General features: G+C 34.9%; 2 protein-coding genes across 3 annotated transcripts; both read right to left on the bottom strand.

The window, feature by feature from the left end:
• Positions 1-954: 954 nt before the first annotated feature.
• Positions 955-3,732, bottom strand: PBS2 (cysteine and histidine-rich domain-containing protein RAR1). Its single transcript, XM_086237123.1, has 5 exons — positions 3,481-3,732; positions 2,640-2,722; positions 2,265-2,419; positions 1,420-1,655; positions 955-1,326 (listed from the first exon to the last, which is right to left on the bottom strand). Exons 1-5 carry the CDS (start codon positions 3,583-3,585, stop codon positions 1,231-1,233), a joined length of 675 nt encoding a protein of 224 aa, XP_086093249.1. The 5' UTR covers positions 3,586-3,732; the 3' UTR covers positions 955-1,230.
• Positions 3,733-4,161: 429 nt separating this feature from the next.
• On the bottom strand, positions 4,162-10,968 carry KEA5 (K+ efflux antiporter 5). 2 transcript variants are annotated; one of them, XR_015121547.1, is made up of 20 exons: positions 10,536-10,968; positions 10,358-10,401; positions 10,019-10,086; positions 9,800-9,884; positions 9,610-9,671; positions 9,234-9,309; positions 8,987-9,061; positions 8,817-8,888; positions 8,590-8,673; positions 8,424-8,492; positions 8,245-8,322; positions 8,040-8,128; positions 7,701-7,797; positions 7,554-7,607; positions 6,085-6,180; positions 5,618-5,806; positions 5,443-5,520; positions 4,931-4,975; positions 4,619-4,816; positions 4,162-4,482 (listed from the first exon to the last, which is right to left on the bottom strand). XR_015121547.1 is itself a non-coding variant. In XM_086238767.1 (20 exons), exons 1-20 carry the CDS (start codon positions 10,756-10,758, stop codon positions 4,447-4,449), a joined length of 1,716 nt encoding a protein of 571 aa, XP_086094893.1. In that variant the 5' UTR covers positions 10,759-10,967; the 3' UTR covers positions 4,162-4,446. The 2 variants fall into 2 exon arrangements, 1 of the variants encoding a protein (XP_086094893.1); XM_086238767.1 differs by having other exon boundaries at positions 4,721-4,816; positions 10,536-10,967.
• Between the last annotated feature and the right edge of the window lie 1,421 nt (positions 10,969-12,389).

The following is a 12,389-nucleotide window of genomic DNA, read 5'->3' as shown; positions in this document are numbered from 1 at the left end:
AAAAATTGGAATTTTTAAAAAGTTACAAACAAGGCAAACAAGAGGGTGGTCAATAAACACTATATACGAGTCAAACAAGGAAACAGAACCATAAGAAGTCGTTGTGGGACATGCAAAGAAGAAGTCGTGGTGGGACCATGAGATTTGGTTGCGCTATAAAGGATGGGGTCCTGGGGATTGATTATACACATCATAGGACACGTGATGGCTTCCCCCTCTATAATTATAATTCCAACTCTTTAACACTTTTTTTTTTTTTTTTCACCAAAAAAATAAAACCCTTACACTTTCGCCTTCTCCATCCATCTCTTATATATCATTCCAAATTTGGTATGAGTCAATGCAGCTTCACTAATTTACTATATACTCGGGTCAGACTATATATAATATATATGATAGGGCAGAAGATTTACTCATTCAAAAAAGGAGTAGAAGATTTGGGATCACATTCCCATAAAGCGGGTTATGCTATTGGGGTTGGGGCTCTAGATTGGGCTTCATGTCCAATTCTAAAAGCCCAACCCAACCATGATCCAATAAGAGGGTATGAACCGTATGATACATGAGATCTAGATGAAGAGCCTGCAGTAAGCTAACAGTATTTCACCATCCACCTGCCTTCTCCCAAATGCTGAAGACTTCATGAGAAGCCTATGCAGGAAACCACAATAATTTAGTGAATACCAGTATACAGTGCATGATAGTCAGCATTCAGCAATTTAAACCCACTATTCACATAAGACCCCTGACATTTAGCCAACCTGTTCTAACATACCAGTGAAGACAGCAATACAAACAAATCCGAGATAACAATTTAATGATCACATTTTCAAGTATACTGATATATAAACTTTCATTAAATGTATGCAAATGAGGGTTTGGAAATTAATATGCCAAATTGATGCAAGTCCTAACCATCTATACAAGCATATTGACAGTGTAATTTAGAACACATTGGATGTGGTTATAGAAGCATAAGACAACTTCTAATGCAAATAAAAGTTCACATCTTAACATAAGGTCGAGCCTCAATATGTTTGATTTCTCCATCATGATCTATTGAACAATTTAACAACAATACAAGCTATGAAAATTTCATATGTAAAAGGGGATAGAAATAAAGGTTTAATATTCCAGGATGACAGCTGAAAGAGCTGTATCAGTCCAACAAACAAAATTTAGGACAAAAAAGACGGCAAAAAACACTTCATCCTTCCCAGTATCTTCCATTTAAGGTGCTGGGTTGGCATTGTGCCACCCCTTGGTGCATGGAGGGATGCTCATGAACTCATCAAATTCCTTTACATGAATGTCACAGCACTTCCACTGCAATATTAAAAGAAATGGTGGTCATGTAAAATTATATGTGTATGTTTACACACACTATATAGGTCTGAATTGACTACACAGTACACTCACCCCTCTCACTCGATCATGGAAAACGGCAGGCCCAGGATGGTAGCTGCAAGCAGTCTCATGGTTATCCTTCTCTTTGAAAGTTTTACCACACCCTTGATTTTTGCAGGTTTGGGGATGGTTTATGTCAATGATCTTTTTTGGTGGAGCAGAAGTACCTTCATCATCTTTAATGCTTTCAGCAAGTGGCGTTGTGACAACATTTACAGGCTTTGAGTTCATTTCTTTGGTTTGTGAACCTGAAAAAGGCATCACTTGCTTCAGCCTAAAATGCAATAGAAATTGGTAGAAAATGGATAAGTGGATAAGCTATGCAAGAAAAATATTAATCATGGTGTGCTTAACACAGAGAAAAAAGTAAAGACATAAAGAAGTAAGGGAAGCAGGTTCCAGATAAAGCACAGCCCAATCATTGAGAAAATACTCAAAGAGAATGAAAAGAACTTATGTGTTATTTCAACCTCACACTGGACTCAAGAAGATTAAAACCTCATCAAAACCCAAAGACACACAGCTTTGTTGTATTTTGCATCTTCTTATCCATTACCTCCCCCAAACCATGTTCCTCAGTAACACAATGAAGGACGTGCATTCAATTGTAAACAAATTGAGCAAACCACCCTATATCGCTTCACAATGAATCCTATTATAGTTATTTTTTTAAACATCCAAATTACTGATATCTTTAAATGTTAACGATCGTTCCCATTGTTTCATACTTGAAGTTGTGTGCAGATAGATTCTTCTACATTATCAAAAGAATTACAGTCATGAAAAAAACAACCAAACTCCTGACACAGTACACCAAGTATGAAGAATATAAGCAAACGGCATTCAACTGAAAGTACCATGATCCGAACAGAAGAAGCCCTGCCGACACCTTGAGCAGGACTGCTTTGATGATGCATCAGTTGTAGGAGCTGAAGTAGGAGTGGAAACAGGAGTCTTAGGAACCGCCTTTTGCAACACTGGTTTTTCTGTTGTGTGTTTACCTGTCTTGCATCTCCATTCACAAAAAAAAAAAAAAAAAAAAAAAGGAACGTAAAGGAAAGCTAAACAACTGATGATGACAAAATTTAAAATGCATAATCGATTTAAGAGGGTTCTCAAGAATAGGATAAAAAAAATGAACTTCACTTAAAATTTCAGTGGGTGATCATTCAACCCTATAGTCCACTACTAGGAGAGGACATACTCAAATACTAGTGAAAATTATCACTTACCCTGGTATTTCTAAAAATAAGCTGAAATCATGACTTCTTTTCTTGCAACAACTCCACTCTTTAATCCCATCATGAAATATAGGCTGGAAAAATAATGATTTTGTGCTTAAGTAATGGCAATGAACAAAAAGCAAATATATAGAGGAAAACTTTAGAAACTTCAATAAATAAACAACTAAATTAATAGGCATATACTTACTCCCTGACAAAATTGAAGATGCCCATGCAATCAAACGAAGCCCAAACATGCAAGACAATAAGCTGAATTAATATTTAATTAAAAATCTCAAAAAGAATAATAATAAGTTTCATAGTTTTATGATATCAGCTTGCTAGTGAAAACCCCTTTTACATGCACAATGTGCAGCATTTGGATCAGCAAATTAAATTAAATTTCAATTGAGTCATATAACGAAGTAATTTACACAACAACAGATGTACTGATCAATGCAGCAAACGATAGACAGTTCTACAGATGGGTTTTACAATTCATAGCAGAAAAAGATGCCAAAGCTTCCCACTTAAATTAAACTCAAAAGCGAATAATAAGGTCATCCTTAAATTTCAATTAGCATACGTTCCAGCTGAAAATAAGCATTAAATAATAATAATAATAAAGAGTAAAAAATATATTTGGAGGCTGCAGCTCCACCGCACTAATTTCAGTGTACTTTAATTATGTAATTGAACTGGGGCAAAGTATAGGTCTCTTTTATTATAATTTGGTGCGGAAACAAAAGGAAAATTACGAAAATTTGAAATTAGCTTTGCTTCTTTCAACATCAAAACCAGAGCGCGATAAGATATTTAAAAAAAAAAAAAAAAGGAACGAGGAGAGTACCGAATCATGGTATTGACAGGAACCTTCGGGATTGTCGTCCTCGGAAAACTTGGCGTTACAGCCAATTCGCTGGCATTGAACCAGAGCTACCGGCTGCCCCTCCATTCTCTCTCTGTGTCTGGAACGAAAACAAAGAAAGGAGGAAACGCCGAAACGGGAAACAAGAAGAAGAAGAAGAAGAAGTAAAAGTAGAGACTTCTTATTTTTTTTGTCGAAGAAGAAGAAAAGAATTATACAGAAAGACTGGAAGTCCAAATTAGCTCAAAACAGATTCGTACTTGTTATGTCTATTTATTAGAATGTGCGCTTGGTCGGGTCTTTACTTTCCTATCGGGGCAAGGAGCCCCTGGCCCAATTAAATTCCAGTTACGGGCCGGTCCGGGTCGTGGAGAAAGTTTCATATATAATGGGTTCACCCGAATCCAATTACATACCTCTTACTCTTTTTTTAAAAAAATAAAAATCTTTTACCTTTTACAAGAATTTAAAAAATGAACACGACGAATCCAATATTTTAGAGGCCTTTAAAGATCATAATGAATCAATGATAGATTTTTCATTTTTGTTTGGTACTAAGATCATACTGCTAGATTTATAACTGCAGGGTCAAAAATGTTTGAATTAGTATTTCAAGTTTTCAACAAATAGATGCTTCTGAAGTTCATTTTCTGCTCGATACAATTTCTTGAATCTATAGTATTTGCAGTATCTTTCTCCAAATAAGACTAGCATGCACAATTGGAGAGGAGCTCTAGATAGATTCCTATTTACAAATACTCAAAGAATACAAAAATTATATTTTTTGTACATGATAACCCCAAGCCGGAACTGAATATTCGGGTGTGTCGTCCGCAACCTCTACAATAGAATTGGCAGTGAATTCGAAACCTGATATTCACAAATCATACAACTGAACCGAAACCTCATGGAACCAGAGACAAGATAAGACGGGGGAAGACCAGAAGGTCACAATTTGTGTACTTCAATCATGGCAGCTTTCTCCTGTAAAAGAGGTAAGGAAAAAAGCTGAGACTCAACATTTGGATAGGTTTCAGAAATAAATTTTAAGCATTGTAAGTACTGAATGTGTATCCAGCCCACAGAAAACGTAAGCATTTAGAAGAGGGATGAGAACCACCGGCAGTATTCACTACAATAGTTCAAACTTCAAATGTATCCATGCTTGCAAGTGTGTGTCAGCATGCATATTTGTGCTTCAGAGAGGGGGAAAGAGAGAGACCTCGTTATGTGTGGTGCCCTCAGAAGGAAACCAGTGCATAAGAACTCCCAAGTTCATTATGGCAGGAATCAATTTAAACAAGAGAGGAGTTGTAACCTACAAAACATCATTTACTAGAGTAAGTATTTTGTGAGTTAGAGAGAGAGAGAGAGAGAGAGAGAGAGAAAGAGCATGAAGTGCACTGTCCATGAAAAGAAAAGATACAATTACCAGGCTTAGTGCTGTTGTTCCAAGAAGAAGCAGGTACATCTTTCCCTGTAGACAAAAATTTAAAAAGACAGTGTTAACAAAATGAAGATGAAATCAAGAAGAGAAAATGTGTGGATGCTATTTTGTGATTGCAAAAGGCTTAACTTCTCAATATTAGAGGACAAAATAAATATTAACAGAATATTATCTTCTTATGTTATTGTCATGAAATCTCAGAGTGCCTTCTTTTCATCATTCAGGCCCATAACAGCTGGATTTTAAACTATTTTTTTTTTGGGTCATAATTTTAAGCTAAATTCAGGTGATAGAATTCAATAATTAACCAATTCGACTTTTCTCACCAGATTTCTATGTTTTTTAAGAAAACCAAAATTAAACCTGCACATGCAAATGCCTACTGCAAAGAGTCCATCCCTAAATTACTATGACTAACCGTGTGTGTGTGTGTGAGAGAGAGAGAGAGAGAGAGAGAGAGAGAGAGAGAGAGAGAGAGAGAGAGAGAGAGAAGTTACCTCAATTAGATGAAGATTTGAGGCCCGACTTAAGAGGACAAAAGCAAACTCCCCAATTTGAGCAAGTGAGACTCCAACCTATGAGAAGTAATCAAATTTTGAAAATTACGAACTTATCAAATTAGCTTATCTGACAAACAGAAGATATGACAAAAATCTGAGTAAATCAAATTACCACAAATGATGTCCTAAAGCTATATCCAAAGGCCTTAGTAACAATAGTAGCAACAGCAGTCTTTACAACTATAACTAGAATAACAGATGCCAGCAGTATGTCCACGTGGCTCCACAAGAAATGTACATGTATGAGCATTCCAATACTTGAAAGGAAGAGAGCTGCAAACAGGTTACGAATTGGTTCCACCTACAATATAGAAAAATATCAAATTCAAGGATAATGTTATCATTGTCTGTATGACAAATGGACAGAAGACATCCCACTAATGTAAGTGAATTCCATACAAATGTTTTACAACAAGGCATCCTACTAATTTACCAACCACATTGTTAAAGAGGCAAAAAGAAAAAGTCCAACGACTTGACAACTTTAAAAGAAGAGGGAAATAAAGTTCATGATATGCAAATAAATATATGAACATGACTTCAATAAATTCGGTAACTAGTAGAAAGCCAGAAGAGAACCTGGTCTAAAGTATGTTGTGCAAAGTCAGTGGTAGATATCATAATTCCAGCCACAAATGAACCCAACTCAAGGCTAAGGCCCAGCTTATCACTGCACTGAAAAGGTTACAGGAGATTCAAAAGTATTATAAGTGTTGAGAATCATAAATACCAAGCAAGAAACGGGCAGTAGAACCATATGACTGTTATTACATGCCAAGATCCACACACTGAAATGGTTGCAGTCCACCATCTTAAATTCAAAGTAAGTTAGTTTATGAAGGGAAACTTATCACATAGAAAAGGCTTCTATTTCCTCTTTTTAAATTCTTACCCCAGCAAAATACCCATCTCCAACCATGGATGACAATATCCACGATACTGTCGATAAATCCGCCGAGATATCCGTAATTTCATCCACCGATATTTAAATAGGCTGTAACCGATATTTCTCCGATATCGGTATATTTTGACAAAATATCGATATATGTCGACAAAATATCGATAGCGCGCATATCGGCATATATCGACAGAATTGTATAAAACATTTCAAAATTTGGGAAGGAAAAGAGGGATAAGATGAAATCAAACCAAATCCAGCCCTAATTAGATCAAAACTCATCCACTAATCCTAGTTAATTAACAATAAACCAACAAAAGAACAAAATCTAACTCAACTTTCTTTACACCAATATCTACCGAAATCGTCCGTAAATTTGAGTATCAATATTTAAGGAATTTCCAATATTTTTTGTCCTTGTCTCCAACTAGGAGACAAAATCTACAGGACAAAAAAAACTAGGAGAGAAAATATCATAGTTCCCTCAAGCACATTATAAAGAATCACAACAATGATGGACCTCCTAACGAAATGAAAATATTCAATTAGTAGCAGTTAACATATTCAATTGCTTTAGTTTGTCAGGTCCAACTTTTGCATAATCATCATTATCAGAAAAATTCTCTTATAGAAAATTTGTAGCCATCAACTCCTGGGCATCCTAATGGTTCTCTGGACGGTAATTGATGATTGCATTTGTTGCCCCATCGAATTTCCTCCCAGTTACTATAAATGCCTTTACCTCTTTTCTTTTCCTTTTTTTTTTTTATCTGAATCAAGCTACTTAAAATCTTCAATTTAACTCAGGTAATTCAACTTCCAAGTTTAAACCACTTATCTCACCATTTATTAATTCATTCCTTATAACTTCAATTGAGCAGATTCAAGCCCTATATTGAAAATTTGTCATAAAATTCCCGTATTCTATAGAAATTCTCATAATCCAAGTTGAGCGACAACTCAGCAACCGATACTCAGCCAACATTGGACCAATAGTCAAGCATGGGGGGTTATGATGGGTCAAAAACGGATCAGCACTCAAAAACATGCAGATGAAGCAGCAAAAATAAATTTTCAGGCCATATGATATACAATCAAAATGTAGCAAGACGAATAGTCATTAGCCTTGAAAATGAAATATTCCACTTACCCAAGCAGATAATAAGCAGAACGCCACAACAGCAAGCTGATAAAGCTCATTTGTCTGATTCACAAAAAGAATTATAAATGTACCAGTAATTTAATAAAAGTCAATTGAGGAAGGAAAGTAAGCACTCTAATAAACAATGAAACTTACTTGAGAGGACAACTGCATCATCAGTTTCAAAAAGCGAGGAACAAATGACCAACACAATACAGATGCAGCAGCAAGATATAATGACAACACCAGCAACCTGAAGTAACAACAGCATACCAATTATAATTTGCAAAAGGCTTCTGTATTAGCCAGTTGGCATACAAAAGAACTTTGAGAAAATGTGAACTTGAGCAAGGCAAGCAAACATGATATAAATGGCTCATTTTCATTATGGCAAGAAAAAAAAAATGGAACAGAAAAGAATAAAAGAAAAAAGTATGATAAAAATGGGAAAAAGAAATAAGAATGACATAAAAGATGGGACAGGAGCAGACTTACAGCTTGCCCACTGATATCATTCCTTGGAAAAGGCCGCTATGACCACCCAAAACTGGGAGCAAAGCAAACAGTAAACCAACAGCACAATCCTGAAATAATCCACAGTGAAGGAATGTATGGATATGCACCAGAAACTAGACTTATCAAATAAATCATTTAGTTACCAATAAACTTACCATCCAAGTTTTCAGAGTTCAAAACCTACCTGAAAAATTAGTGTCCCAATTGTAACTTGACCATGAAGGGCACTATTACCATTCCGTTCTGCAAGAAACTTCACCACCTGGTAAAAGGAAATAAGAAGGAATGAAGTGCACTCAAAATTTGGAAAGCAGCAACCAAGGAAGAACAGTGACATAACATTAATAAGGGCCAAAAACATACCACTGCTGTGGATGACATTGACAGGAAGGAACCAACAAAAACTCCCTCAGACAACTTTGCTCCACATAACTGCAAAGTTAGCAAAATGGAAAGCTTATTGTTTATTTGGACAGGAATTAACTAGTTACTTGTAAGAAAAATCTAATTTTATAATTGAATATTATACCATAGAAGTTATGCCACACAAGAACATAAATGTTAAGATTTGAAGAAGGCCTCCAAGAACAGCTACAGGGCCCACGACTTTTAACTGCACCAATGACAAGTTATATATCTTCCTTAAACAAAGGGGATTTTCATCCTCTCCCTCCCTCGGGATATGCATCAGAATATAACTCGCATAATTTTACAGCATAACATACAGTAAATTAAAATTTCCCTAGCCTAACATACCTTAGCCAGAGAAAACTCCAACCCCAGAGCAAAAAGAAGAAATACAACACCAAATTGTGCAACAGTTTCAACCTGTAACAAAAAAAGAAAGGATTAAAAAAATGTATAGAAACTAGAACTCTTAAATCAACAAACAATAAAACTTTTAGCTGATCACAATTCACACATACCTGTACCATTTCACTGATGAACTCCAGACCCCCTGGTCCAATGAGAGAACCCGCAAGAAGATAGCCCACAATAACCTATCATATGCATATAAATTAGAAAAAATTTAACCCTTGCATCATGTAAATTATATGTAGCTGAAAATTTAATGTCGTGTCATATAGATCACTAAATATAGGTGAACATTAAGCTAGAGATGAATAAAAACTATGAATGAAAGCAAAAGGGTGGCTAAGATTAAGGACAAACCGGTTGTCCCAAACAGGAAAATAGAATTCCACCAATGGCAGCAGAAACTATGATAACCACCAGATCAGAAATTAATCTGCAAAAATGTAAGTTCTAACTATAAATCATAGTATGAAGAAACTGCAATGACAGTTATTAAGGCATGTGCATGCAGTATCACTAGCTTGTCATATAAAGAAAACCTTTAGGGCCGTTTGATGCAGGCATTGGATTATTAGATCCATAATCAATTAAAAACCAACCAAAAACATAAAAGGTTTTGCACAATTTGAATTCATTTCTAAACCTACTTCAGAAATTCATGTTTTAATCAAGAACCAAATGCGCCCTTAATATATTTATATATAACAGTCAGGAAAGGAATACATAAAGATACCTCAAATCTACTTGAAGTACTGGATATTTGGATTTCTTGTTTGACATCACAAACACATTGTCCTGTCATCAAATAAGTTAATAGGGTTAAAGTAAAACTAAGAACAATTACGCCTGAGAATCTCTGCCAGGGTTGTTTTCAGTTTGCCTGAGAACCTTGGCAGAGATGGTAATAACAACTTTCAAACTACCTTTTTGTCAATCAAGGTTGTTGTTTCTTCAGAATCTTCATTCTCCAGGGAAAAAACACCTTGAAACTGAAATGGTTTTGTGCCACTGACAAGCAAAAGAAAAAAGTGGCATATGTTACTACAATAAAGCAAAATCACATCTTATTTCCACTATGAATTTAATTTATTATCACAGAACAATCATCTGAGCATCAAAATACTATTTTAACGTTCACATACTTCGCCTCTTGTGTATCATTTCTCTTGCCCTTCTCATGAGTGATTTTAGCTACAGTCTCCAGTACAGCCTGTAAAACATAACCAGTACTCATTTTTAACATACATAACAAAACGAAAGAAACTTTAGTAACCAGATAATTAAATAAGCGAACTCGAGCTATAACCAAAAGTTTTTAAAACTAGACAATAAGGAAAAATATATAAATAAAAATTTATTTTTGAATGTTAAAATGTTTTCAGGAATGACCTAGAGCATTGAAAAGCCTTTGCCACAAAATTATTTGAGAACAAAAATAAAACAAGCTATTGCATTTTGGTACAAGAAGAACAGAAACCTACCTGTTGATCAGCCACACTGCTGTTAAAGCTGCTTCCATCAGATCCTAGTAATATTGGAAAGCAAAATGAAATGTTAACTAACTAGAATTAAGATGATCAACCAAACAGAAACTACAAAATGCAAAATGTAAGTTAAAAACTTAAAACAAAAGGAGAAAAAACAAGAGCAGTAACTAACCTTCGGGCTGATCATTCTCGGAGAACTCTTTCTCGAGAACCCGATCGAACATTTTCGCAATGGTGCCGTCATTGGACTCCGGTGCGGTGGAGTTCACCATAGTCCCGTAGAACCTCTCCCTGATTTCCTTATCAGATCTCGCGGAAAACGAAACCCTCGCGAAAATCAAAATCGTTAAGAGACAATAACAGAATCCAAACGCCCCTCGTTTTTTCTTCGCCATCAAATGTGGAAAGCCAATCCAATCCAATTTCAGGAGCGAAATTTCGATTTCCAAAGAGAGAGTTGGAGAACAATTGAATTCAATGCGTGAGGAAAAGAAAAGCAAACCTTTTTCAAATTGCCAAAGTCTTTGTTTTAAAGTGACTGTTTTCGCAGTTTTGGTTGTTAATTGGGATTTTAGTTGTTCAGCGCGGGATCGCACGCCTGAAAAATTACATCACGTTTTTTTTTTTTTTTTTTTTTTGCCCGGAAAAATGTACAATGATGATGAGGAAATGTGGGACATGTGATGCTGGGTGGTAGTATTCAATGGTGTTCAGTAGGAGCCTATGGGCGCAATACACGTATACATTCTGGATAGTTTTGTCTTTTTCATTGATGTGAGCATGTTCCCATGTGGGCATTATCTTTCTTTGAGTGTGAACTTTTAGGTGTCCTGCCGACACGTCACGGCCTTGGGTTGCTTCAGTAGCGTGAGATTTACGGATTTAGGAAAATCCTATCAAAGAATAATAATGTAAATATTGAGATAAAATGTCATAATTTAGTTTTTTTTTTTTTTCTCTATCAAAATTAGATTTTATCACTATCGCATCCATTAAAGCATGATATAAATTACTGACTCATAATGGCATGTCAAAGAGGATATGGCCACATCATTATTAAAGGCGATTTCAAACACAATTATTTGAAAGCTACTTACGCAGTTACGCTTATAGAAAATAATTTGTAACATTTTAAGTATTTTATGTAAATTTAGATATGTTACACATATGATGTATTAGAAAACAAATTATGTTTAATGACCACTTAACTTTCATAAGATGCATGGATCGATTACTTTCCTACTTATGCCCTTATCAAGATGCATTATGATCAAACTATGGACATAACTTATTTATAATAAAAATAAGAGCTAATTTTGTATTTCAAAAGATAGGTTTTATCTTAAAATTAGAGAAAATTTTATGTAATAAAGTATAAGAGCATATGTGTCATCATGATATTGGTTAAAATACTAATTCAACTATATTCTTATTACATGAAAATTTCTCTCTCAAACTACACTTTGTATGATGATTTATGAGTAGTTAATAAAATCTATTATCTCATAAAAAAAATTTAAAAACATGGCCTATAAGTGAAAAGCACGTGACTTTTGAATGCGGTTGTTATGTTACATCATTAGGTACAACAACGATATAAGAAATAAGATATACGGCTCCAGCGAAAAAGTAAATATATAAGATATACTGCTCTAAAAAAAAAAACAAATAATAAGATGATGTTAATTGTTAAGCTACCATTACGCATTGCCGATGATGGACATGAGAAGCACAGTCCAATATTGCTACTCTTTTTGTCGTTTTACTGTCCTTTCAATTTTGACTCGTGCCTGCTTACTGCTGCCATCCAATTTTGTCATTGTCATTGACATTTTAATTATTTTTATGATTTTTTTCATGAATATTTATTATACAATTTTTTTTTTGTTAATATTTGTTTGTACATTTATTCTCTTATTTAGAGTGCATAATTTTGGGCCTAGAACCGGTTTATTCATCACTTCTGTATATACCTTTCTCATGTACTTGGGCCTCATCCTAATCCTGATCCAAAAAGGAATATAAC

This window comes from Dryas octopetala, chromosome 3 (assembly GCF_963921425.1).
Source record: "Dryas octopetala chromosome 3, drDryOcto1.1, whole genome shotgun sequence".
Lineage (NCBI taxonomy): Eukaryota > Viridiplantae > Streptophyta > Magnoliopsida > Rosales > Rosaceae > Dryas > Dryas octopetala.
The sequence above is the reverse complement of the archived record's forward strand: the minus strand, read 5'-3'. Positions and strand labels throughout refer to the sequence as shown.